Source organism: Scomber scombrus, chromosome 13 (assembly GCF_963691925.1).
Source record: "Scomber scombrus chromosome 13, fScoSco1.1, whole genome shotgun sequence".
Lineage (NCBI taxonomy): Eukaryota > Metazoa > Chordata > Actinopteri > Scombriformes > Scombridae > Scomber > Scomber scombrus.
Window position 1 is genome coordinate 6,433,387 of NC_084982.1, and position 26,389 is coordinate 6,459,775.

Genomic DNA, 26,389 nt, shown 5'->3' on the forward strand with positions numbered 1-26,389 from the left:
GTTGACCATATATAGGGGAAGTACATACTTTTTAAGGTTTTTACAGTATAAACACACATTTCGTCCCCAAAAGACAGACAACAATAAGTTATATTTACTTTCTGTATACAAGAAATACACAATTCTCTATAATGTTGTTGAAGTGTTTTTATTTGAATATTTGTGTGCATCACAATTTGTATACGAGTTTACACAACCTGTTTATTCAACTGATATTAATATTATATGTAACTGATGTAAAATGAGGATAAAAGATTTATCATGAGTAGGTAACAACAATGACACAGTGATCCACATCTGTTGATCTAATTTCTGTCGGTACATCTTGCAAAACATAAGGTGCTTGTGGTTTGACCTAATGAAGTTCCACCCCTCTGTCATCTGTGCTTAGTAAAGACATGAATGCTGTTTTGGTGTGTATGCCGTTCATCTTGTGTGTTCTAATGAAGTTCCACCCCTCTGTCATCTGTGCTTAGTAAAGACATGAATGCTGTTTTGGTGTGTATGCCGTTCATCTTGTGTAGTTTGTCAAAACAAATTGTTGTTTTTATATTAACTTACAGATAATCATTATCAGTGTTTCCCTTTGATTGTACAGAAATAAATAATCATTTGTGGGTTTTGTTTGTTGTTTGTTTTTTGGTGAAGAAAAAAAAAAGGTTCTGGATGGATCACTGGAAAGTAAAATACTCCCCAACCTCCAGTCCATCCTTCCACACCAGCGCAGTCAACCTAGAGGAAACACTGACTTAGTATTACTATTATTATTGTTAGACATTTCTTTCCCCTCTGTGGATGGATTTTTTGGCTAGATTTATGTACTTCCACGATGTACCCTATGTGCAAAATTGAACTGCCGTGTGTGTCTGCCTGCGTGAGCGTGAGGCTACAGGACTTGCTGTCATCTAAAGCCTCACTGACTTTTGCCTCCGCCTCACCCGCCACAGGTGATCACTCTCAGTGTAATCTGTCAAAATGACAGATGGCCTTCAGATTTTTCCATCATTGTTTTAAAAAATTTAGTCTGTGATGGAAAATATTCAGTTGACACGACCTCTGGAGTAAAGTATGCAAAATTGGACCAAAGTTTCAAGGATGTATGTAATTAACAAAGGTACAAAGACTGCCGCATCACCATGAAGGACTTGCTACATTCTGAAGAGGGGCGCTGACGCCACCTCAATATTAAGATATTTCACAAACGATGTAAAGTTTCTGCATCGTCTCACTGCAGGATGTCTGTATCCGTCAGAGAGAGACTCTGCTGCGACAGGCCAACCTGAGAGTAGGAGCAGGAGGATGATGATGTCACAGCATGCTGGCTGACGTGTGTAGCCATGTGGGGGCCTCTCAGGAGCAGAGAGCAGGAGGAGGAGGAGGAAGAAGAAGAAGAGGAGGAGGGGGCGATGAAGGCGAGAGGTGCGGATATGCTGTTTACTGCTGACATGCTGTTGATGAAGCTGGTAGACTGAGGCAGTGAGCTCTGTCTCTGCTGACCGCTGGAGGTGGACACTGAAACACAAGAAGCCATTTGATTGGTTAAAAAAGGACAAAGTGAATACTAGTTTGTGAGAAAAGTCATTTTGTATCATATCAATTCAACTTGAATGGCTATGAGTCCTTCTATCTTTCCTACTATTTTAACATTATACACTCAATCTCAAGTGATTTTGTTAAATGGAAACATGCTGACACCAACATATAGACCTATTGGGGATGAATATATGAAGTAACAGGTAAATAAACCATTCGGAGAGCAGGACCTCATAAAAGCCCCTCAGATGGGCTGTTGTAATGTCAGCTACAGGCAGGCACTTGTATTCTTGTTTGGAGCCCATTTTAGCCTAAATTTGTTTACATTTTGGCAAATTAACACAATTAAAAAGCTACCAAATTAGCATTTCCTATTTGAAATATAACTATGGATGTACAGATGATCACAATGAATGTATGAATGTTTCTTGTCTGGGTAATTACTTCAAGGCGGAGTATGATTTGTGACTCTGATTCATCTACTTCCCTGTGCCCTCCAGAGAGGCTTTTGGTTTTTGTCCTGCTGAATGTTTTTGTTTGTTACAGACCATATCCTGTAATTTCCTAATGGTTAAAACCACGTCCGGAACAATGATTTTAATTACTGAAGAAATGAATATTTTATTCCCCACCTACCCCTGTAACACTAATCCTGTATGAATGGGTTTTAAGTGCACACCCATTAATCCTATTGTGATGAATGGGCCTTAAGAACTAAGAGGTACCATATGTTGCCCAAGTGTTTTGCTTTGGAGTGAAGCTGTGATTTAGGAGGGAATGACAACTGGGACAGAAACAAACAAAAGGAAAGTGTCACATCTTACCACAAGGCGCTCTGAGCTGCTGCTGCTGGTGGTGCTGGTGGTGCTGACTGCTGATGGGAAAGCCAGTCTGAGAAAGACCTACAGCTCCACCTTGAGCCTAGCGATGATAAAAAGTACAAAAAGTACAGGCTTTGTCTTGTTTGGACACATGATTCTTTCTATGTAATTGATACAGTATGTAAGTGAGAAAACACCTAACAAGTCCTATTTAGTGAGGTCTGTAAATAGCAGCTTACTTTTTAATTATTAAAAAGTAAACCATGTACTGGATACTGTGCAATTGGGTAATGTATTGAGCATGAAATGTTAAGTAGGATCCACTTTAGTAGTGCTGCTGTCAAATGAACTGTGCACATATAATTACACATTTTACAAAAATGGAACTATAATGAATCCCTAAAAGCTTCATTTAACAGCCAAAACCAGCTTCTTTCCACCTGGAAATGCTGTCTAATAGAACAGTATTACATATACATTACTGACCTGTGCCTGGTTCAAACAGGCCTGGAGTTTCCTCTTTGCCCTCCATCTAGCCACCCTCAATCTGGTCTTTTCTCGACGCTCTCGTACCTTTAATACAAAAACATTTGTTTAATATTAATTACATGTAAACATGAGAAGATATTTCAATTAAAAAAGTGTCCCTTTAATCTCTACAACCTTTTAACTCTTTTACACATTAAACATTATAACAGGACTAACCAGGTCTGCCAGCAGTGGCTGAGGCAGGTTTTTTTCCAGCTCTCTGCGTCTGTTGAGACTTCGCCGGCGGAGCTCATTCCTGCGCATTTTGTACTCCTCGTACAGGCTAAGGTCTTTGTTCCATGGACGCACCATCTGGCGAGGAGGGACGCCCAGTGGCAAGGCTGCAGCTGAGGGCAGGGGGGCCATCGGCTGAGGCATCAGATCTGAGAGAGAACACAGTTTGACGTGTTTAGGCCTTATTGACAAATGAAATCAAGCACAGGTTTAGATTCACGGGGTTAGACCAATTTATCATGTTGCTGATTTACATAACAATCATTATAACAGAAATCACTGCTAGCATAGATGCTACTGTACTCACAGGAGCTTGATCCATCTGAGCTGAAGGCTGTAGTGTGACTTCTCTGGCTTGTCTGAGGTACTGACCTTTGAGTCTAGATCAAAAGAGAAAAAAAGCATTTTAATAAACACTCACCCTCATATTCTTTTCCACTGTTTCTGGGATATCACCAGTTATTCTGTGATGAGATACTTTCATTGAAATTAATAACACATTTTTGGTTAATTCACTTTCACTTAACCTGCCTCATCTTCACTTCAAGTTAGTTTAGTATCCCAGAATCCCCTTATCTCCTTAATCAGAGCTCATTCTATGCTGGGTCACTGACAGATTTGATCCTGTTGGTTACAAAATGTTTGATGCGGAAAGTAGTCATCAACACTTTTTCTTGAGGACCAAAAGCTGATGTTGAGCAATGATGAAATCCAGAACCGTCCAAAAACAATCAGCACACAGTCTGTCTAAAAACTGTTTAGACACACTCTGTTTTAATGTTAGTGAGCTTTTTTTTATTTATTTATTATTTTACTTCTAAACAACCTGGAAAGAGCGCTCTCCAGTAGAACTCCAGTGTGGATTTTGTTTGAGCATTCTCAGATTTGATATTCAGATCCAGTCTCACCTCTGACTCTGACAGGTGACTCTGCTGCATCTGGCAGTCCAGCAGCAGGGTGGCCATCACCTCCTGCTCTTCCTCTGGCTCCTCCTTGATACAGATCACCTCCTCCTCCTCCTCTTCCTCCTCCTGCTGAGCCTCCTGCTTCACCTGCATTACAACAGGAAGCATAGAGATAGAGAGAGCCTTCAATGATGCGAGTCCTCTAATAGACATAAGAAGCTGTCCAAACACATGAGTATATTGTGTAATTATGCTCTTTGAGAAGGTGGAACAAACAAATGTTTTGTATCATTATCAAGAATTCAACCTGTATAAGCACTCTAAACTGAACATAATTATAATGATCTTACCCCTCAGTTTTTATTCTTGTATATCTGTAGTGTTGCATTTCATTTTTATGTATTGATTTTATTTATTCTGTATTCTCCCTCTCTTAAGTACATATTTTCTCTGATGAATATTAAACATAAATGTCATTAATTAGAGCTGTATTAATTATTCCACATGCACTTTTTTTTTATTTTTACAAGAATTAGTTTAATCTCAAATTTGAATAAGCTCACTGTTCACCTCTTTAATAATAAACTTGATTTACAAAGCACTCCTCAAAATCCAAGTTACAAAGTGCTTAACAAGTCAGCAATATACACAAATCATAAAATCATTGCAGTAAGAAAATAGACAAATAAAAATAATTTGATGAGTAAAAACCTATTTAATGTAGAAAAAGAAAGAACAGACAAATCATATGTAACTGAATAAAAGTAATTCAAGGTAAATTCAAACTCAAATAAAATCAGGACAGGCTGTCTGATAAGAAGTATGCTTTAAGAAGGGACTGATTCAGCCGATGTGAAATTCACAACAGCAACCTAGTAACATTTTTGTATCATTTTCTGAATCTAGGGCTACTTCCTTTTAGTGACTGTGTGTGTGTTGTCACCTGTAAATTGGAGAAAGGCAGTGTGGAGCTGTCAGCTTGGGTGGATCCATCTGGGGACAGTGAGCCAGCATCTGACTGCTGCCCCGTCTCAAGAGTCGGGGCCTTGAGATGAGGAGGAGGGTCCACGACAGCGTCCATGCTTTCTGTGTGTGTCTGTACAGCGATGGTCCATTCACAGTCGTCCTCCTGCTCTTCATTCTTGCTTGCAGAAATGTCTTGTTCTGTGGTGCAGGAGAAACCTGAAGACACACAAGCAAGTGTTTGGTCTTATTTACCTGAGATGTCCCATTCTACATTTAAAAAATCTGATAATACATCTAAATTTGGTTATTAAAGACAGATTATGTAGAGAGTAGATAACCATGTTGATGCTCTCTAGTTGACAAATGATTAAATGGACACTCGCTTTTTAAATTACCTCAAAAATATCTGTACTTTCTTTCATTTCTTTACTTTAATTTCCTTTCATTTATCAGGCAACGTGTGGACTCATAACAATAACCATAAATAGGCTGAGATCTCCTTTGATATCTCTAATTTGCTCTAATTCGGAGAGTTAAGAAAAGTCTGGTTGTTACCTTCAATATCACTGCTGGAGACAATGTAGGCTGTGTTTAATGACAATCAGCATTTGATTCACTGTGACTAGAGCCTGACCAATAGGGAATTTTGGAGGCAGAAGCTACTGAGAGCTGTGGTCATCTCAGATTTAATTATAAAAGACTTGTTCAAGATACAGTTTTGTATAATATTATGTTCACTGAGCTAACATCTTTCCTGTGCACACGCGATATTTAGCTCAGAGCTTTTAAATCTACTGTTATGAGTCCAGAAGAGACAAGTAAATAAAAAATTGGCAGAAGAAGCGTATGGTGCTTCACTCGAACATGGACTGATCCCTCTCAGCTTTGTACCTGCATTGCTGTCCAGAGTTTCTGCTATTGTGTTCACAGAGAGTGAGACAGGCAGCAGCAGGTCTGACTGGTCGCAGCTGACCACTCTCACGTCTGACTGACCGCGCGCTCGGACGGCTCGCCTGCTCTGTGGAGAGATGCATTCTGGGAAGACAAACACAGGGAGAAGTTAGACTCTTCTGAGCGGAAGGTGAAGTAGGTAAGTCATTCCAGTGGTCGTTACCTTGGCTGCTTTTCGCCAGTTGTCCTTCAGCAGTCCTGGACTGAGTTGAGCACGATGGTGAGGCCTCGTTAGACGAGATGCAAGCACCACTTGTCTGTGGTTGGGGGAAGCTGGACGGGTGGATACGGACCAGAGTGGAGGTAGAGGCTCTCTGCTGCAGCTCCTCTTCAACTCCCTGCCTGTAGTACTTCAGCTTCAGCTCTGTGTATCGCAGCTTGGCGCGGATGTTGTCGTTCTCCTTTTCTTTTAGGGCCTTCTCCCTCTGCAGCGCATTGACGTCCCTCTTCATGAGCGCCACTTGAGCTTTCAGCTCCTCAAATTTGACTCCGACTACTTTGAGCATCTCAGCCAGCACCGTCTCCACTGCCCCGTTCACTGCCCGCTCCACCACGGCACCCATCTGGCCTCGAATTAGCGACACAGCAATGCTGACATCCATTTTAAAGTGACCTCTGACCCCAAAACAGCTGGAGGCAGTTCTTCAAAGGTTTACCTGGATGCAAAGTTACAGTTTAGAAGTGAAGTTTAATCTTTTTTAGCTTTTTACCTGCAACTAAGCCACTAAATCTAAATGTCTACACAGCAATACATAAACATATTGTGACACACCGTGAAATAATTAACACTGAACAATTACTTTTTGTTAAAGTTACTTATTATTATGTGGTGAAGCAGTTGTGAGCAGACTGTTAGGTAACCTGTCCTCTGTGGTGCATTCAAGGAGAATGAGACTTTTAGGATTTAAAAGTTAGCAAACAAAGAGGATGTGTGGAGAGGGTTGAGGAAATGTTTGGCTTATGTACTAGCAGCAAGCTCTCAAATCTCGAGTGTCAAACAACAAAAACATTATTTCATAGTGTCTCTGTTCCCAAATTAAAACAAAGATAGCAGCCCCTCTACCTGGATAGAAAAATAACCTTTAATATCTGCAGGCCTCTACTGTGCACACTCCAGACTGTTGTGGCCAGTGCTCTGTTCTTTGGTGTGGTGTACTTGGGGGGGGGGGAGTGATTGCACAGTAGATAGAAACTGTGTCAACAAATTGATTAAAAAGGCACGCTCAATAATAGGGACTGAACTGGACATGATTCAGCAGGTGGCAGAGAGGAGAAAGCTCTGTGGTCTTATTTAAGACTCTTTTTCTAGGTGTTTTATCTTTTACATATTTTTAAATACTGCAGGGTAATTTTACTAGCACTTTTTGTACACTGAGTATCTTATTATTATTTACATAATTTGTTTTATTAGTACAACTTTTGGGTATTTTTAGTAATATGTTTTTTGTTTTTTTCCAGTGGATAGTTAAAGATATGTTTGTGATGTTAGGTGTGGCTCAGGGTTCCCACTCATTTTCTGAAGTCATTTTCCAGGACATTATCAGCTGTTACTGTAGAACAGACAAGTTATCACGCCATACACTAATACATTCCCAAGTCCCCCACCCCCATGCTTTGGAGAGGTGTATTGTACCTTGCATTTTGTACATTTACAGAGATTGCTTCTATGTTTGTTCCTCTCCCGCACACAAAAGTCTGATTTAAAAGATGTGCAGTCTTTGCCTATAACTAAAATAATCTCTTATACACTTAGAAATTATGTATTATTATTATGTGCCTCAATGTTGCCCATTGAAGACAGCGTGAGAAAAGACTAACCTTAACCCTAACCTTCTAAAACGTTCGCGTTCACTCAAAAGGCAGAGAGTAGTAGAGGGAGGAGAAATCATTTTCCAGGACAACTCAAGCTTTTCCAGGACATTTTACTTATTCTCTCATTTTTCATGTGTTTTCCATGACTGGAAAATTGGTCTATCATTTCCCTGTCTTAATAGTGGATGTAGCTGCTTTAAACCAAACAATTTCCTATGAAGGATCAATAAAGTATCTATCTAAAAACATAAGCTTATCAAAGCAGGAAGCAATCAATAACATTATTGATGGCTGTATTTTTTGATGTAGGCTCTGGTTTTGTGTATGCTCATATACTACCATGGTTCGCTGGGACAATTAATGCAATGGAGCTACTGTTAAGGGACAGGTTCACAATTTTTCAGGTGCCCAAAATGAACATAATTACATGGCAAGCACATTTGAAAGGGATCTTTAAATAACCAATAGGAACAGGATGAACACATCTGTCAGTGTCCATATAGAAAACTGACAGTTGTTTTAGTACAAGCTTGAATCACTGAGAACCTATTCTTAAATGGTATTATTAACACCTGTGCTTTTCCTGCTTTGACACCTTATAATGTCCTTAAAAAGGTTATTTGGGAAACACAATGTTTTCCATTCAAAACAGTTGTAAGTCTTTCAGGATTTTTAACATACAGCCAAAACAGCTGGAAGTGTTTTAAGAGATAACCATCATTGTTTGAGACATCGACCTCTGTGAGGGAGATAGGGGGGGCATCACTGGGGCTAACGCTAGCTTCCCATAGCTCTCCAGTCTCCACACACAGTCCCTGCCAGCTAGTAATGAGCTAACGTTATCGTAGTACCTTTCTATCTGCACGTAGTTTTCTATACTGAAAACCTGAATTAGGAATATTAAAGTCTACATTCAGAGGAATGAAAAAACACTCCACTTACTGTTTGTTACAGATGAACCCTTACTGTACGTTCCCTCCGCGAAGAAAAACAAAACTCGTAGCTATGCCTAATGTTTACGTTACGTAACGTTATACTTTTATTTAAAATAACCAGTACAACGTGAAGACATATAGATTGCAAAATGTGCTCCTTATTGCAGTAATTCAGAGATAAAATTCCATAACAGGGTGATGTTTACCATCACAGCGATGGACACCTGAACCTGGATCCTCCTTTCTCCTCCTCTTCTTCTTTGAGATTTCTCGCCGCTTCACAAACAACGAACTGTCGCGTTACCGCCACCAAGTGGTATGATTGAGGATCAGACTGTCTAGAACAGGGGTGTCAAACTCATTTAAGTTCAAGGTTCACATACAGCCCAATTTGATCTCAAGTGGACCAGACTTGTAACACCATTGCATAATAACCTACAAATAATATATAATGTATATAATATGTAAAATAACTATACTACTTTACTATAATAAACCATCAATAGATGAACAGCCAGAGATGTCTAAAGCAATGAGTGCAATTTCAACAGTAGGTTGGTTCTTGCCCGTGGGCCGTATATTTGACACCCTTGGTCTAGTATTTATAATATTCACAAAACTCATGTCTTCTCATTCAAACTGTTCTTTTTTATTCTTTTTACTTTTATTAGAAAAAAAGTCCTTAATCCATCCTCATATTCGACCTTTGATACCTACCTACCTTTACAAAGTCTGATAAATAAGCCTTCTTTCCCCACCATATCATAATGCCTTCTCTCAAAAAAGATGGCTACTACACTTTTTTCTGTTTATCTGTGTTTTTCTAATTTCATGTTCTAAACATAAAGCTGGTTCCATATAATGTCTTCCTCTTCTGAAGCCACTCTGGTATATGGAAATACATCATTTATTTTCTATATTTTAACCTTTAATTCATTGTTTTCCTTATCATTTTTCAGATATTGGATGTTAAAGCAGTTGATCTATAATGCCCTGAGTTTGCATATTGGAGCTACAACAGCCTCCATGGCGGCGCTTCTAGACGCAGCGGCTTTTTCTGTGCTTTTTTTGGCTGTTTTTGTGTGTATTACTCGTCTCGAATAACATCTACAGCCAAGAAGAACTTCTAGAAATAGGATTACACAGCGAGCAAACTGTTACAGTCGAGTTTCTCTGCTCCCACGACATCCCAGTGGATATAGCCAGGCGTCCCGGTGTTCTGAAAAGTTGACCTACCTCCTCAGGATGAACTACAAGTAGGTTAGGCTTTCAGACAAGTCTGATAAACTGACCGCTCAGGATAACCTACCCTAAAGAAATCATGGTAGCTCATCCCGTCAAGTAGGGTAGCGCATCCTGTCATGCTGGAAATATCTATCAGAATGACCTACTACCCATTATATTATGCTTAAACCATGGGTAGCACATACTGTCAGGTAGGAAATATCTATCAGAATGAACTACTACCCATCATATTGTGCTAAAACCATGGGTAGCACATACTGTCATGCAGGAAATATCTATCAAAATGAATTACTACCCATTATATCGTGCTTAAACCATGGGTAGCACAACCTGTCAGACAGGAAATATCTATCAGAATGACCTACTACCCATTATATTGTGCTTAAACCATGGGTAGCACATACTGTCAGGCAGGAAATATCTATTAAAATGACTTACTACCCATTATATTGTGCTAAAACCTTTGCATATCGGGACGAGGTGGAGCGGTTGTCAGTGTGGTGCACAGAAAACAACATGCCACTGAACACTACCAAGACAAAGGAGCTGGTCATAGACTACAGGAGAAATAAAACTGACACTCCGCCCCTGTTCATCGGCGGGGACTGTGTGGAGAGGGTCACAGACTTCCGGATTCTGGGCGTTCATATAGAGGATGACCTGACCTGGAGCATCAACACCACTGCTATTATTAAGAAAGTACAGCAGAGATTGTACTTCCTGAGAGTACTCAGGAATAACCAACTCTCACAAAAACTGCTTGTGTCCTTTTATTGTTGCTCCATAGAGAGCATTTTGACCTACTGCATGTGTGTGTGGTTCTCCAGCTGCACAGCTGCAGACAGGATAGCACTCCAGAGGGTCTTCACCACAGCCAAGAAGATTATCAGCTGCCCCCTGTCCTCCCTGAAAGATCTGTACAGTTCCCGCTGTTACAGGAAAGTTCAGTTCTGTTTTGTAAATGGCTTATACGTAACTGGTGTCTTCGTCATGCTATCATAGCTCTTCATACTCCACTAGTTTCTCTTCCTCTTTTCCCCTTCTCAACTCTTCACTAACTTTTTCCGAATTGTGAAATTTTACATTTTTTGCCAGCATCGTTTTTTTCTCTTTATCTTTCACTGCTGTTTTTTTTTATAATCATTTAAGTCCATACTCACTTTTAAAATCCCATTCATTTTTTTTATCATTCTCCAAATTTGATCAGTTTCTATGTCTTCCATTACTCCCTAAGTCCTTCTTTGCCTTTTTTAATTATTTATAATTCTACATTCTTACATTTGCTTGCAAACATTTATATTAAATAACATTCTGAAAACGGTGATTCCATTTCAAAATCTTTATTTCAAGACTTCATTTCTTTATCACATTCCTTTGTCCACCATGGTACAATCTTCTTTTTGTGCTTACCACCCTTAGTCTGAATACACTTATTTGTGGTTTAGCTTTATGAACAGAAAGATGTAAATGATCAACATCTTCATTAATATCAAGTTGTTTTTTTTTGTAACTCCCTATTAGCACCACCGAAAGACCATTTCTGTAATACTCCTGTATCATATTCTCTGAATTCAAGCATACATACTACAATTACTGTAGGATAGTGGTCACTTCCTACAGTTCCTCTAAATCTTTATACCTTCATTGCTTGCAACAGTCGTTACTGGGCTTGACTCATTATTATTATATTAGACATACTCTGTAATGGTTTTGCTTTTAGCTAGTAAGTTGCCCTAATGTATATCCCTAATGTAGGCTACTTAGTCTTCTTTGTTACAATGCTAACGCTACAGGCTGCTTTCTGCATTTAGTTTCTCACTAAATCTTGAAGTGATTTACGTAAGCCGTAGGAGGCTTGTGCAATGTGCTTTAATATATGTTGTTTTGCATAAGCAAAAATGTGTATAACCCATAGACTCACAATGGCGGAATTTATGGGAAATATGTCAAAACTAGAATTTTTTTGACAAAAAGATCTTTGCTGTGTATTCAAAAGTGTCCAAAGAAACCAAAATGGATTGGTTATGTTTTGTCAATGATTAATCAACTCTCTTCTAAATCCAATGATAAATGGCCTTAAGCTGTCAGACATCCTTTAAAAATGTTTTTGACATTACAAACATGATTGATTATTGGTATTTGATGTTCGTATTATTTTCTGTAAATCTACAGAAAAATAACACAAAAGTAATATGATTTTAAAACTGTTGTACTGATTTTCATAGACACAAAAGAAACATAAAAGTGGGTTGTATCCTATACACATGGAGACAATGTTTTCCATCCTATATGTCTCCCATGACTGAAAATCACAGAAAGAAATGACCTATTTAATCAAACAAAAATATTTTCCTATTTGTCCATCATGGTCAAAATAAAGGTTAAAGCTCAGGGGTGGTGTCTGCTTTGGATGGATTTAAACCCAGAAGCTGTAACAAAGTGAAATAAGAGTATATCCACGGTCTGGAGATACCCTGAGTTTTTTCCAGACCTCCAGCCTCCAACAGTAGACCCCTTTTAAAGGTCAACTGCTGCTGCACCAGCGCCATCTGTCTGCAGGGAGGGCAGAATAAAAGAGTAGACACTTATAAGGATACTGTATGATTTATTTTAAGTTGTATAGCACTCTAGTCTCCACACATGAAATAGCTGTTTACTTTGGTGAAACACCTAAATGTTACAGTGCCAGTGCTGTGGAGACAGACACACACACACATACATACCTGGCGAGTAGCTCCGCCTGCAGCTTGGACTCCTCTGCGGCCCGCAAGGCAGCCTCCTCTTCTCTCCTTTTGCGCTCCTCCTCCTTATTCCTCCTCTTCTCCTCCTCCTCCGCCTTCCTACGGAGGTACTCGAGCCTCTCACTCTCATCCATCTCCTGTAATCTCTTGGATTCCTCCTCCTGCCTCTTCTCCTCCTCCAAGCGCAAATGCTCCAGTTCAGCTTGAGGGGACCAAATGTAGTTTACAATGAGATAATCAAATCACTACCAGTGCAATCAAAAGTGCAGCTGTGTCATCAAAAGAAATCCAAATTGCAATGTGACATCAAAATCGATCAAAATCTGCAAGGATGAATCGATTATTTGATGTCAACTATTAAATTAATGGCCAGCTACTTTGATAATTGATTCATCATTTGGAATAAAAAAAACAAACACATTCTTTCACTCCAGCTAAACAAACAGGACATTTGAGGACATGTTTCACCATTTTCTGACATTTTATAAAATAATCTTTTAATTGAGAAAATAATCAATTGATTAATCGATAATGGTAAATGGACTGTACTTATATGGCACTTTTCTTCTTCGTGACCACTTAGTCTTCATGACCACTCAAAGTGCTTTTACACTACAAGTCACATTCACCCATTCATGCACACATTCATACATCATTCATAGTATGGCAGGGGCTGCCAGGCAGGGTGCCAACCTGCTTATAAGAGGGAAACTAACATTCACAGACACATTCATACACTGCCAGGAATCAAACAGCCAATCTTCTGATTAGTGGACGACCCACTCTACCTCCTGACCCAGAGCCGCCCCAGTTAATGAAGATTAATTGTTAGTTGCAGCCCTAAGTGTGACATCAACATTTTCAAATGTGAGATCAGTATATATCTATAAAAGCACATAATGATATCACACTGTAGCTTGACCATTAATCAAGTGCAATGTGACTCAGGTGCATAAGGCCTCTCAATGACTGCTGTTTAACTTCAGTATTGTTATCATGTTCACGCTGAGGTTGTACACATTTTTTTTTAGGTGTTGACGGTCCGTATTAAAGATATAGGAAACTATATAAAGAATATATAATGTATAGGTTTACTGTACATGTATAGCACCTTTCCTTTACTCCTCCTCTCATTCCCACCTTTCCTCCTCAGTTCCTCCTCCTCTCTCATCTTCTGGAGTCGCTCCATCTGCCGCTTCCTCTCCTCCTGCCTCCTCCTCTCCCTCTCTCTTTCCGCTTGTTCCCGTCTCGCTCGCTCCTGCTCCTCCTCCTCACGCCTCCTCCTCTCCTCCTCCTCCGCCAGCTTCTTCAGTCTGAGGTCGAAGTTGGACAGTAATGAGCAGTGTAGAAGTTAAAAACAGACATTTGGAAATTATAGCAACAGTTAACATGTAATCACCACAACCATGTGTAGATGCCCAAAATACAGAACTTCTTTCTTAAAAACATTTAAAATCACTATGGAGTCAAATTAGCTGATAAAACTGACATTACTAAAAACAGATTTTACTGATGAGGATTTATTTACTACTCAGGGTGTGCAATGTCTTCTGCCCTAATATGTCTAATCAATTATTGCTTCATCTCCACATCACTGTTTACTGAGTTCATCTTCATTTGAATAATTTTGTGTCTTTAGATATAAAGAGACCTGAGCTCCTCAGCTCTCTTCCTCCTCTCCTCTTCCAGCTCGCTCTTCATCCTGTCCTCTGTCTGCTCCCGTTCCTGCTGCTTCTTCTCCTCCTCCTCCCGCTCCCTCCTCTTTCTCTCCACTTCCTGCCTCCGTCTCTCTGCTCGCTGGGCCAGACGCAGGGCTGCAGCTTCCTCCTCTTCCCTTCTCCTTCTGGCTTTGGAAGACTAAAACACACATAGACAAGGACTCAGTATATAATGCAGATACGTTTTTTTGTCCTTTTAACCTGTTGGGATATTTAATTAATTTAAAAAGACAAAGAAGACTGAAGTAATTAGGAATAACTTAACAATAATGTAATAATTATTAAATAAATGATAATAAATAATCATTCAAACAGTGTATGAAAATCAAACACATTAAAAAGTACCACATACTCTGTGCACGGGCTTCCTACCAACCTCAGGCTTTACTGGATTCAACATCAGCTGTTCCTCCGTTATCATGACAGTTGAGCACGATGACAGGCGACCACGAGATGAGGCGAGATCCACGGCACCGGCTGGTACCACCCCCTCACAGGAGGATCTGCGTGAGCTCCTTTGATTGAACTGAGATGCAACAGTTGACCTGTGTGAACTCACTGATCCAACACTGCTGTGTTTGTCTGCATTTGTGAGGGTGTTATCTGTGGAAAGATGGTCTGAGCCTTCCACTGAATTTCTTTTAGTTTCTTCATTGTGACTTTGTGCTGCAAAGGGGCTTATAGGGGATTTTAGGCGAGACTCTTTTTCCATTTCCTGGTTGATCTCCAGCTCGTCTTTCTCCGGGAGGTCTTCAGGTGTTCCTGTGAGGAAAGAAAAATTTAAAAAACAAACACTATCTGATTGGTTGGATTGTGACAGGACAGAAACAATCAGCTTATCCCAACAAGAACACAACTGGAACATTTTTCTTATTCAAAACTTCTCTTACTTTTTTTCTCAATGGATGTGACAGTCACAGAGATATTAGGCAATATTATAGCTAAAGGTAGGTGGCTAAACAAAACCTCTCAGTAAACTGGCAACCATTATGTTAATTTAAATATAAATATAAACATAATTTTGCATTAGAATTTGCCTTAAGTTTATTTTACTTTTTTTTTTAGTTAATATATTTAAGCTCCAAATTCATTGAGATAAAGGACTCTCTAGCATCAATACACTTCTGCAGTATCATATTAGAAGATTTCAGGTTACAGTTGTTATGCGACAGTTACAAACAGATTAAATGCAATGTCTTACCAACAACTAACTCTTTGTGTTTCAACCTCGCTCTTCTTCTCTTTCCAGTAGACTCGTCCTTTTGCCTCGCTACTTCTCCTCGACTCTCTTTCTCCTCATTTGTCTTTATTTCTCCTCTCTCTGCTTCCCGGTCTCTCATCTTCTTTTTCTGAAAGTCAGAGATTGCAGCAGCAGATTGGCAGAAGTAGTAGAAAACCAGAATAGTGTCTTCTTTTTGCATTACTTTAGATAAATACAGATATTTCAGTGTATATTTAAAATATTCACAACATTTAGAGATATTTTACATACTTCATATACATTTATACAAGTATTTCATCCTTTTTGTCCAGTCCATACAGTTTTAAGATTGTAACAAGCCAATAATGTAACAATTTTGCCCATCTTTTAATGTAATAAAGCCGATAATGTAATAATATCGTGGAATTGGGAGATATTGAGCAAACCATTTTGAAACAATATATCATCTATGATCCCATGCAAACTTTACTTTTGACCCCATGTCCTTTTTATAATGTAATAACCAGACAATTACTAAACAACAATTACATTATTGGCAATAAGTTATCACAGTTTTGATTCAGAATTGGCTGCTACAAATATGTCCTTAAAAACTCAAATAATCCCATCATGCTCTTCTCAAACTGAACAGACCATAATGGCCATAGCTATCCCATAGCATTACACAACAGTAATCAGTTAGTAAACCAATCAGTCCTCACCACTGCAGAATGGTCCTGAGTCTCCATTGCTTCTATCTTGGTCCTCTCTTGTTTCTGGCTCCTGATTGGCTGAGCATCACTTTGTGTCTTCGGTTTCTGCCATTTTCCTCCTTTCTTCTTCTTCAGTTCCTTCTGTCCATCTCCTTCTACAATCCCAGTTTTCTCCCTTTTCCTAAATAAATAGAGGATGTGTTAACTGTTAAAATGTCGGAAAATCTTACAAAGAGCCTGTTGTTTTAATCTAATAAGAGTCTGTGTGTGTTTCTAGTTCACCCTGTGGTTATGGCAGCATTGTTCCTCTTGGTGTTCTTCTTCCATCCCTCCACAGCATCATCTGTTGTTGCTTCATTTAGGTTGATGCTCTGCTGGCTGCAAGATGCATTATCTTTATACGGCAGCTTCTCCCTGTACAGAAAGGACAAAGTTTTTGAGTCCATAAATAACTATAAGTTAATAAGTAAATTAAATATCTAGAGTCTGTATCAGAGTCTGATACAATATACTGTACATTACATACCTTGAAGCATCCCTCTTGCTATTCTGGGATATCAGACAGATTTAGTATACATTTACACATCTTCAGCCCATACATAGAGGTATAAAGTTAATAGTGAATTACACCAACCCTGGTAAGTGAGATCCAGACATTTGGTCAGTCTGTTCTGTACTAGACAGCTGTTCCTCTTCCTCATCCTCCTCTTCCACCTCAGTGTTGCCTCCTCTTGGCTCCTTTGCCAGTCCCCTCAGTGGAGGCATCCTCACACTGTTTTTAGCATCTCTTTTTGGTTCCTTCTGTGTTCCCACCACCGCCTCTGCACTCTTTGGTTTTTTCTTGTTCTCAGCCACTGGAACAATAACCATAACATTTTAATTACATTGACTGTTTTACTAATCTGAAAATGATCTATAGTATTACATTTGAATATTTACAAAACTTGTGAATTTCCTAAACTGTCTAGGTAACATCTCTTATGATTAATTACTGTATTTGCTGAAGTGATTACAGTATCACAAGACTAATTTATGATACTTTTAAAAAATTACTTGGCTACTTACAATGGCTCTGGTTTAAATAAACATTATTGCACCACAATCCAGAACAATGAGACTGAATATTGGTTAAAAAAAGACAGCAAGTCTAAATAAAGTCCAAATAAGTAAATGTGAGATTTAAAGCACAGGCCACTAACAAAGAAAACAAATGCAGTGGTTGCAGACTTTACCTGGATGAACATTGCTGCGGGCTGATTCTGCATCAGTCTCGGTAGCTCTGTGAAGATCTAAGCGCTGGTTGGATAACAACAGTTGGATAGTTCAACAAACAATGTTACATACTGTATAGACAGAAGGGATGCTCAGTTTCTAAATATCCTTATTATCAGAGTTTTGCTTGGCTCCAGCAGATTACACTGAAAATTAGAAAAGTCTGCACACTGAATGTTATCTACAGAGAGGTAAATGATAAATTATGATCAGAATCATTAAGGATGATAGCAAAGCAAACAATACATGACCTGAGTTCAAATCAACTAAAGTGTGTCAAATGAGTCAAAATGGCATGGTGAATTTAAAACAGAACCACAATACAACTTCTTGTTGACACAAATATCATCAGCATTTATGTGAAAACCAGGGTGAAAACCAAGGATAAAATACACCTTTAAGAGAATTTTTTTCCTCTTCTTTCAAAATCTACTAACTCATTAAAAAAATTAGATGTCACTCTAAAACAAAGCTGTTATCCTCTGCTATTGGCTGCTTTGCTGTACTTATTGTCGCTTTGGAGATTCATGTTTTTAACAGGATGGCGACATATACTTCACAGCATTTGTCATGGATGTGGGACATGCATGAGTCCTTTTCAAATTCCAATATTACCCCCTTTATTGAATACTGTTGGCCCCTATTTTCCATCATATTGAAAGTATTTAATTTAAGATGTAGTGGATAACCCTACTGATGGATATGCTCCCCTGCTACAAACTGACTAACTGACATCTGACATCCTGCTGTCTGAGAGATTATAGAGAAGTAAAATGACTATTACTGTGAATACAAGCTGATTAGACATGTTGAGATCACTCACTGATATGACCAGTCTGAGCTAATCTAGGCTAATCACGCACTGGATGGATAAGGTTGTGTGATTGAGTCAGAAAATGCTCACCTTGTGTATTGACTGATGGTGCTGAATGTCACTAGCAGGAACATTTGTGTTACGCTTTATGTCTTCCTCTGCACAAAGAACATATTAAAGTAAAATATACTTATATATTTATTGACGTCAATGGAAGAGACGTTTCTCTTTCATCCCTAATTAAAATAGAGGAATTCCATCACACGTGAGACAGACAACTGAAGCACTTCTTGTTAGCGTGTGCGTGTGCAGACCTGTGTGCGTATGTTCAGGCTGCAGCACAATGACCCAAGGTAATTTCTCTCCTTCTGCAGACAAAACCTGGAGAGCTGAGAGATAGAAAGACAGTTTTACAGACACATTTACAGTCTAGAGACTCTCCTTAACAAACAGAAAAACACCAGCGAGTGAAATGTTTTATTTACATTTTAGATTCCTTTCAGATGGAAGTTGTAACATCAAGTCTCACTTAGCATACCTTGCTCCTGTGTGTCACCGTCACCCTGAGACAGGTCCCGGTTGTTGTCATACAGGGACAGTTGAATGATTTCCCCATCTGGACCCAGGATCAGGCTGCCAACAGATCTGCTGTTCTGCAAATCTGACAATGAACAACAACTGTGACGAGAACATGAACACTTGTAACAATTGAATGATCATCTCTCAGCTATATACTCGATGTAATTATATTTACTGGTTGGCGAACTTAATCATGTGAGAAAAAATTGTAAGCTGTCAAATTTTTGAGCATGAACTATTAATGATGATGTTTATATTGTTGCTGGGTAAAAAAACGAATGTGATAACTCCAACGTAGGCTAATGGAGCAGTTGAGCAGGTGGTTGTGGACGCAAAGTGATGTGAAATGAACACACAGGTCACAATGCAACACATAAGGGAGAGAGTTGTAGGTTTGGAGAGTGGCAGGGGCCTGGGGATCGTTATGTCTGTGGCTGAAGAGAGGGAGGGTCATGACTGTTAAATGATTCATAAGATCACAGGAGTTAAACAGATAACTCTGGGATTCACATGTGAGTTTGCATTAAACTCATACAGCAGCTACAGTCAGTTTAATCAGAATCACCTCAAAGCTGAAAGAATGTCAAAGTCAACTCTGAGTGTCATGTTTTTTTCCAGAGGAGAAGCTCCCCATACCTCTCAGCTCCAGTGGTACCACGCCCCTAACCACGCCTCTGTTAGCATCACTGGATTCACGGGGATCCTGGAGGTCAAGTAGTCGGTTCTGTAAGAAGGCTAGAGAGCTCTGCCGGCCCGGGCCTCTCCGTCCTGCAATGCAACCCAACACTCCTGCTGGAGGAGGAGGTTCTGGAGGAGAAGCAAAACAGAATATAGAATAATGAGCATAAGGAACATAATGAATATGGTAGCTTAGTAGCTCAGAAAGAAAACAAAAGACTAAGAAAATAGACAACTAAAATCTTACTTTACTACTAAGGTACTAAGGTATCTTGTGGAGCACTATTTTGACAACTATAGTTATTTAACACTATGCTTTGGATTCACATTTTTCATGTTCTTGTGCATGCATTTGGTGATGCACGTGGTGTTGCACACAGTGATGCACACAGTGGTGCATATGCAAGCATGTGAGTGCTGTGATACACATTCCAGTAAATATATATCACAGGTGACTTAAAGCTACTCTTACCTTTCTTGCTTTTCACACAGCACTTTGAAAAACTTGAACAGCAACAACCCATCCTCCCACCCCCGCACTCCCTTCCCCTCCACGAACGCGCACTATATATATATAGTTTTCTTTTCGCCCGTGGGAGCCTTTGCCCGCTTTTGTCTTTCATTGTCAGTCGCTACTGTCTGTTTACGGCTTTCTCTGTAGATCATGGATGTATTATAATGCTGTGGATCCACAACAGACTCTCTTCCGGGTGGGGGTGCATGCGATTACGTAATGCGGAAGGGGAAAACCGGCAGGTCGCTCAGCCAATCATATCATTCGGACCGAATGATATGATTGGTCAGAGTTTTCACAGAATATTATGAGTATGGAATAATGATTAGTTTCTATGCCTGGTGGATCTCTCTAACATTTTAGAGTGTCATTACCTTATTAACAGCATTTTGACCTAAACAAAAAAAATTGTAAAAATGTAGCAAAGGTAAGGGTATCTTTAAAAGAATGAAGGAAATGTATCCAAATGTCACAGATTTTGATAATTTATGATTTCTTCTGCAGTTCCTTGGTACAGGTGGAATTCATCAAGTTGATACAAAAAATGTACAATGAATGTAAGCAGTTATGAGGTTTTGAAGTTTAGGATAATAAAATGAAAATGTTCTTGTATTCGGACACATACAAAAACATTTATTGAGGACAATGGACTGTCAGTGTGACTTCATCTAAATGTCTTGTAAAATGTATGAATGTGCTGGACAATACCTTCGCCTGGCTCCAGCAGAATCATAGAGCTTTTCTCAAAAGGTAGCCTTTCTCCTCCTCCCAATTCCCCTGTCCCCTGTTTACAGTAATGTCTTTCTGTTTTTTCTCTTCCTCCTTTCTTCTTACAAATTATTTCTTCTGAAAGACAGATGGACAGGGGCGAGATTTTCATCAACACACCGGCCATGACAGACACACATCAGACACATACCATGTTTGGTTCCTCTGTGTTCCTCTGTGTCATGGGTTGAACAAGATAAAAATAAAATACTACTCTTCAATTGAGTCACTGTATGTGCATCTTTCCTACCATCTTCATTAACAGGGAGCAGCAGTGGAAGCATCAGGGGCTGTTGATGGAGTCCTTTCTGATTTTCTTGAGATTCTGCTCGTGTTTGGGCATTCGCCTGGGTCTGAGCCTGGATTGGCTGTCCAGGAGCAATAGTAAGGCCCTCTGCTATGGGAGGCAGACGTTGGACACGGTGTTCATCATTGTTAGGGACCCTCCATCTCAGCTGAAACGTTCAATAGAGGCATGTCTGCTATTTTTAAGTTTTTCTTTCTGATGTCTCTCAGTGTTTCACTCAGAAGATACATTTTCCAAGACCAATGTTTGACATTGCACATGCATTATACAACTGTGAAAGTCATAAACACAGGTGGCAATAGATAATAGATATTCAACAAAACATTCAGCAAATTTCTCAGCAAATGGAAGTGGCCTACAATGAAAGATTCATAAACATCAATCCTAAGCTGTGGGTACATGTCTTCAGGCATTGGAAAGGCTGTCTGAATTTGGCCCAAACCTTACTGCCACATCAGACCGATACAATAAAGGAAACTACACCATATTATAAGAAACCCCCTAGAAAGCTCACAATAATTGCAATAAATTAAACAGAAACATACTTTGTCACATGTGACAGGGTCCAAGAGAGGTCTTGTAACAATACATATCTACTCCAGCCGCATGGAGGCAGGGTTACTGGACCTTGGGGTGGGGTTTAAATATGGCATGCTGGCAAGTGACCATAGTATAAGTGGGATAATACCCTCCAAGTTTAAGTGTTCTGTGATTGTACAACTTGTCTCTAAATTGAACAAAACTGATACTTTTTATGTTTTGGCCTGACAGTAGGCTAACTGTTGTTCCAACTGCTGTCTTAGGCAACATTCAAACATGAAACAGCACTGGACGAACACTAACCCTAACCCTAACCCTAACCCTAACCCAAAACACTCCATTGACACTCCATTGAAATAGAGCAGAAAAAGTTGCCAGATCTTAGGATTATACTCTTTTCCCCATTAGAATGTTTTATTATTATTGGGGAAAATAGTAGAATCTTTAGTTGGAGGCGTGCATCCACCAGCCAGTGTTTATGTGATGGTGGTGCAGTCTTTCTAAAAATGTATTTACTATTTATAGATTATAAACTGCAGTGAAGCCTATTCATTTATTAACCAAGGCTGTTTTCTGTTTAAATACCAACTCACCCTGTCTGTGTTCTCCCAGCAGGGTCCATGAGAGACTAAAGGTCCCACTCTTAGAGGAGGGAGAACCAGTCCTGTGTGTGGGATAGAGCACCATAATATCAGGTTTATCAACATATAGAGGAGCACAGGATATGGGTTTTTTTATGGGTACTCCTTTTCTGGAGCTGCTGTTGCAACTGGGACAATACCTGACGTGCTACTTTCTCCAACCTCTGAGTGTGACGGCTCCTCTGCTCCACATAGTTGGATTAGAGAGGACAGAGTCAGGAAAATGCAGCTTTTAGCTGATAGGCTATTAAGAAAGATGAGCACACAATCATACACACACAAGGATAGATCTTCAATCAATCAGCTGGTTAAAGTTAGCAAATTACTATATGTTACCACACACACACCTGTCTTCCCATGTCTGGTCCTGCTTATTGATCTTTCATAGTTGCCTTTAATACTGGTCGTTCCATTGACTCTCTGAATGGAACAGCCTCTATCATCTACTGCGTCACGGTCATTATTCATATTTGGATGATGGAGTTCTCCTTCTGTACCCATGCTGTGGTTATTTGTTTCACTGTGCTGGTGCTGTGGACTTTCAGTAAGTTGCAGATTCAGGTCTAAGTAAGTCTGCATGTGGTAGAAAAGACATTGAGAACATCAAAAATGGGATTTGTGTAAAATATCCACAATTCTCATGAATTTCCAGAGATTAAAAAAAGCATCAACAAAATTCTTTAGATGGTAACTTGTGTCAGTAGTGTGTTACCTGAGGTTCCTCTGGTTCTTCAGGGGTCATTGCCACATGGTGAACCCAGAGCTGGGGTTCTCTCTGTGGTGTTGGAGTCCTAGAGACGCTGGGTATCTGAACGAACAGATCTAGCCTGACTCTCTTCTGGCTGCCTTGCCCCTCCTCTTTATCTGCAGAGAAATTTAATTTTAGGGTACATACAACCATAATTGGGTGATTTCAGGAAACAATTTTGTTGTATTTTTGTTGACTTTGTTGTATTCTTGTACTTAGTTTTGTTTCAGTAAAAAAGCAAAGCAGGACTTATAAGGAAAAGCCAGGTGACTCAGACTTGATTATAGGAATAAATTGTTTCTCATCCTACCCCAAGAGGTTTTGTATTGCATCACACAATGGTAAATATCTTACTACTTACGCTGCATATTGAATTGTTTTACATCAAATTAATTGAAATTCCCTTGGTCATACTAGCACAGTAGAAATAGGGCCTGGCCAGAGAGTACCATGTCTCAACTACAGTTGTTACTACATATTTTGCCTCTTCACGTTTCATTTCATTGACATTTCATGAACTTTCAAGAGGAATTTTCTGTTTTGGACCTTTAATATTAGTCTGATCAATTTAACTGATTATGTATGATCTCACTTGTCCATCTTTTTTACCTTCAGGTTGATTTTCTAGTTGTTCAGTGTTTCTCTCTGCTGGAAGCCACTGTGGATCAAACTGGGCAAGCAACTTTGGAATGAGCTGTTCTTTTGTGGTGCGAAGGGGTGGAGTACTGGCCCGATGAAGGTTTGGACGTGGATGGAGATGAATAGGAGGAAAGAGGGATGGGGCTTGTTGGAAAGAGGTGAACTGGAGCAGAGAGAGAGAGAGAGAGAGAGAGAGAGAGAGAGAGAGAGAGAGAGAGAGAGAGAGAGAGAGAGAGAGAGAGAGAGAGAGAGAGAGAGAGAGAGAGAGAGAAGCTGCATTAACCAACTGTTGGCCACTAGAGGGCAAAATAACACAAGCTGACAGACATGCAGCCCTTCCATATGATCCCTTCATGAAGTTGTTATGTCTAAGGTATTGGTGAAGGTTTTAGCAAACAATGATCCCATCAAAGTTCTGTTAAGTTCTGTTTGTGTCCACCTGACAGATGCAAATCCAACATTCACTCTCCACTAACTCCTGAGTAAATTATCTGAGCCACCAGCTGCTTATTGTTCAACTTTCTTCACCAGCTGCTAACGTTTTCTGTCTGTTATTTTGAGGCTGGACAAGTATGGATCAGTGGCTTAATCAAATCTTATTTGCTAAAAATGGCTACCTGCTGCTGCTGGAAATGTGGTTGATGAGAGTGGTGAGACTGAAAACCAACCCAAAATGTGTCAAAAACCAAAACAACAGCCTAAAAGAAGCTATAAAGCTCTGTAGAGGTGTAGAGTTGGGTGATAACATTCTGCAGGTCCATGGCTGAAAGTGACTACTTTTGTGTTATACATAGACATTTAATTCAATGTAAATATTTAAAATATGGGGAGATGGGATATCATATAGATTGTTTTACATGACAAATTATTATTTTTTTATTATTATTATTAAGTATGTAAAGACACAATCTTTCTTTCAATAAATATAGAACCTAGATTAACATTATACATACACTACACAATATGCATGAATTCAGTATATAATTGATAAATAATAAAATAATTCATCCTAGTCTGTTCCACCTACCTGATTGTTGCCATAGCTCAAAATGGCAGCTGTCAGCTCCTTAAGTGTGCTCAGCTGCTGTTCCACTTCCTGTGTATAACGCTGGACGACTCGCTTCTTTCTGACTTCAACCTGTGACCCATACTTGGTTTCCACAGTAACAAAGTCCTTGAGACAGAAGAAGGTGGTAAATCAGCTTAAAAATATAATCTTTTGGTTTCAGTGTGTCCACCCAGAGGAAAAGAAAGTCATAGAAGAGATCTCAATAGTGTCTCATTCATTTTCCTGGAAAATTATGAGATCTATGTGAGACCAAAGGGAGACTTTGGCTCATTTCTCCTGAGAGATCAGGTGCACAAAATCTCAACAAAGACTCCCTATAAGTTTCAAAGGAGATCTCATCAAGCTCTCAATTAAGTCTCAGATTTTCTCAAATTTTGTGTCTCTTTTTTATCTCAGGCAGAGACATCAGATAGGTCTCTTTATGAACTCAGTCTACTCTCATCCCAGTCTCCACAATTCATGCATCTCAGGTTAATCTCAGACAGAGCAAATAAAGAACTCTCTGCAAGTGCTCACTGAATTGTCATTCAGACTTAAAGTAATGTTATTAGGAACATGTCTAACATGCATACCAGTGGAGCCCCACACTATGGGTGCATTATTCAGGTCTGCAGTGTTCTCTACTGCTTCTGTTGCCATATTATTTATTTATTATTAATTAATATTAAGTATAAGTTTTAAGTATTAAGTATTCCATAATTAATATTGTATCATTGCAACTTTACATACTTTACTTTGTTTCATAGACCACATAATAAAACAAACTCTTTAAAACTGTCATGTATGAGGTCTATTAATTTTACATTGTCAAATGAAAACAAAAAAGTATTTATTGGTTGCTGGAGGGCAATAAAGATACTATTTCAATGCAGTGTAATATCAAAATAAAACCCTTTCTTATATATATTTTTTTCATCTCCCGATGACTTTTACTTTAAAATAGTCTTGGTTCTGACACTCATCACAACACACAAGCTGGACAAACGTAGCACTAAAAGATATGACCTGTGAACTTTAGGTTAAGAAATTAACCCCAGTTCTCTGAAACATGATTGAGGTATGTCATTATTGGACACGCTCCCTGTGCTTGTCCCCAGAAGCTTTTTTTCATTACGCCAGTCCTGACAGGCAGACAGATATAACGTCCGCTTCCTGGAGGAGGGACTTCCTCCTCCATATAAAACGTAACATCATCTATTCAGTCTGAGCAAGCACACCTCTTCCTCGCTCCAGGCAAAGAGGGTGATCTGGTGAGATACCTCACTCATGTTTCAGAGAACCGGGGTTAATTTCTTAACCTAAAGTTCTCTTTCAACATTCCTTTCGGTATCTCACAATGGGATATAGAAACTCCTGTATTGCCAGACAAGCTTACCTCGAAGACCAGTCATTAATACACCGCTGTACCCCAGCTGGCAGCCGCACCTTTATCTTCAATAAAAACACCCTGAAACAGTGCCCACACGCAGCCATACCACGAGTGGAATAAGCACGCAGCCCTGCGGGGGTCGCAACTC

General features: G+C 39.4%; 1 protein-coding gene across 1 annotated transcript; it reads right to left on the reverse strand.

The window, feature by feature from the left end:
- Nucleotides 1–132: 132 nt before the first annotated feature.
- On the reverse strand, nucleotides 133–8,886 carry si:ch211-67e16.4 (uncharacterized). The gene is made up of 10 exons (XM_062431927.1): nucleotides 8,693–8,886; nucleotides 6,102–6,594; nucleotides 5,879–6,022; nucleotides 4,965–5,203; nucleotides 4,025–4,168; nucleotides 3,424–3,496; nucleotides 3,060–3,265; nucleotides 2,841–2,927; nucleotides 2,358–2,454; nucleotides 133–1,512 (listed from the first exon to the last, which is right to left on the reverse strand). The coding sequence occupies exons 2-10, from the start codon at nucleotides 6,538–6,540 to the stop codon at nucleotides 1,226–1,228; spliced, it is 1,716 nt and encodes a 571-aa protein (XP_062287911.1). The 5' UTR covers nucleotides 6,541–6,594; nucleotides 8,693–8,886; the 3' UTR covers nucleotides 133–1,225.
- Between the last annotated feature and the right edge of the window lie 17,503 nt (nucleotides 8,887–26,389).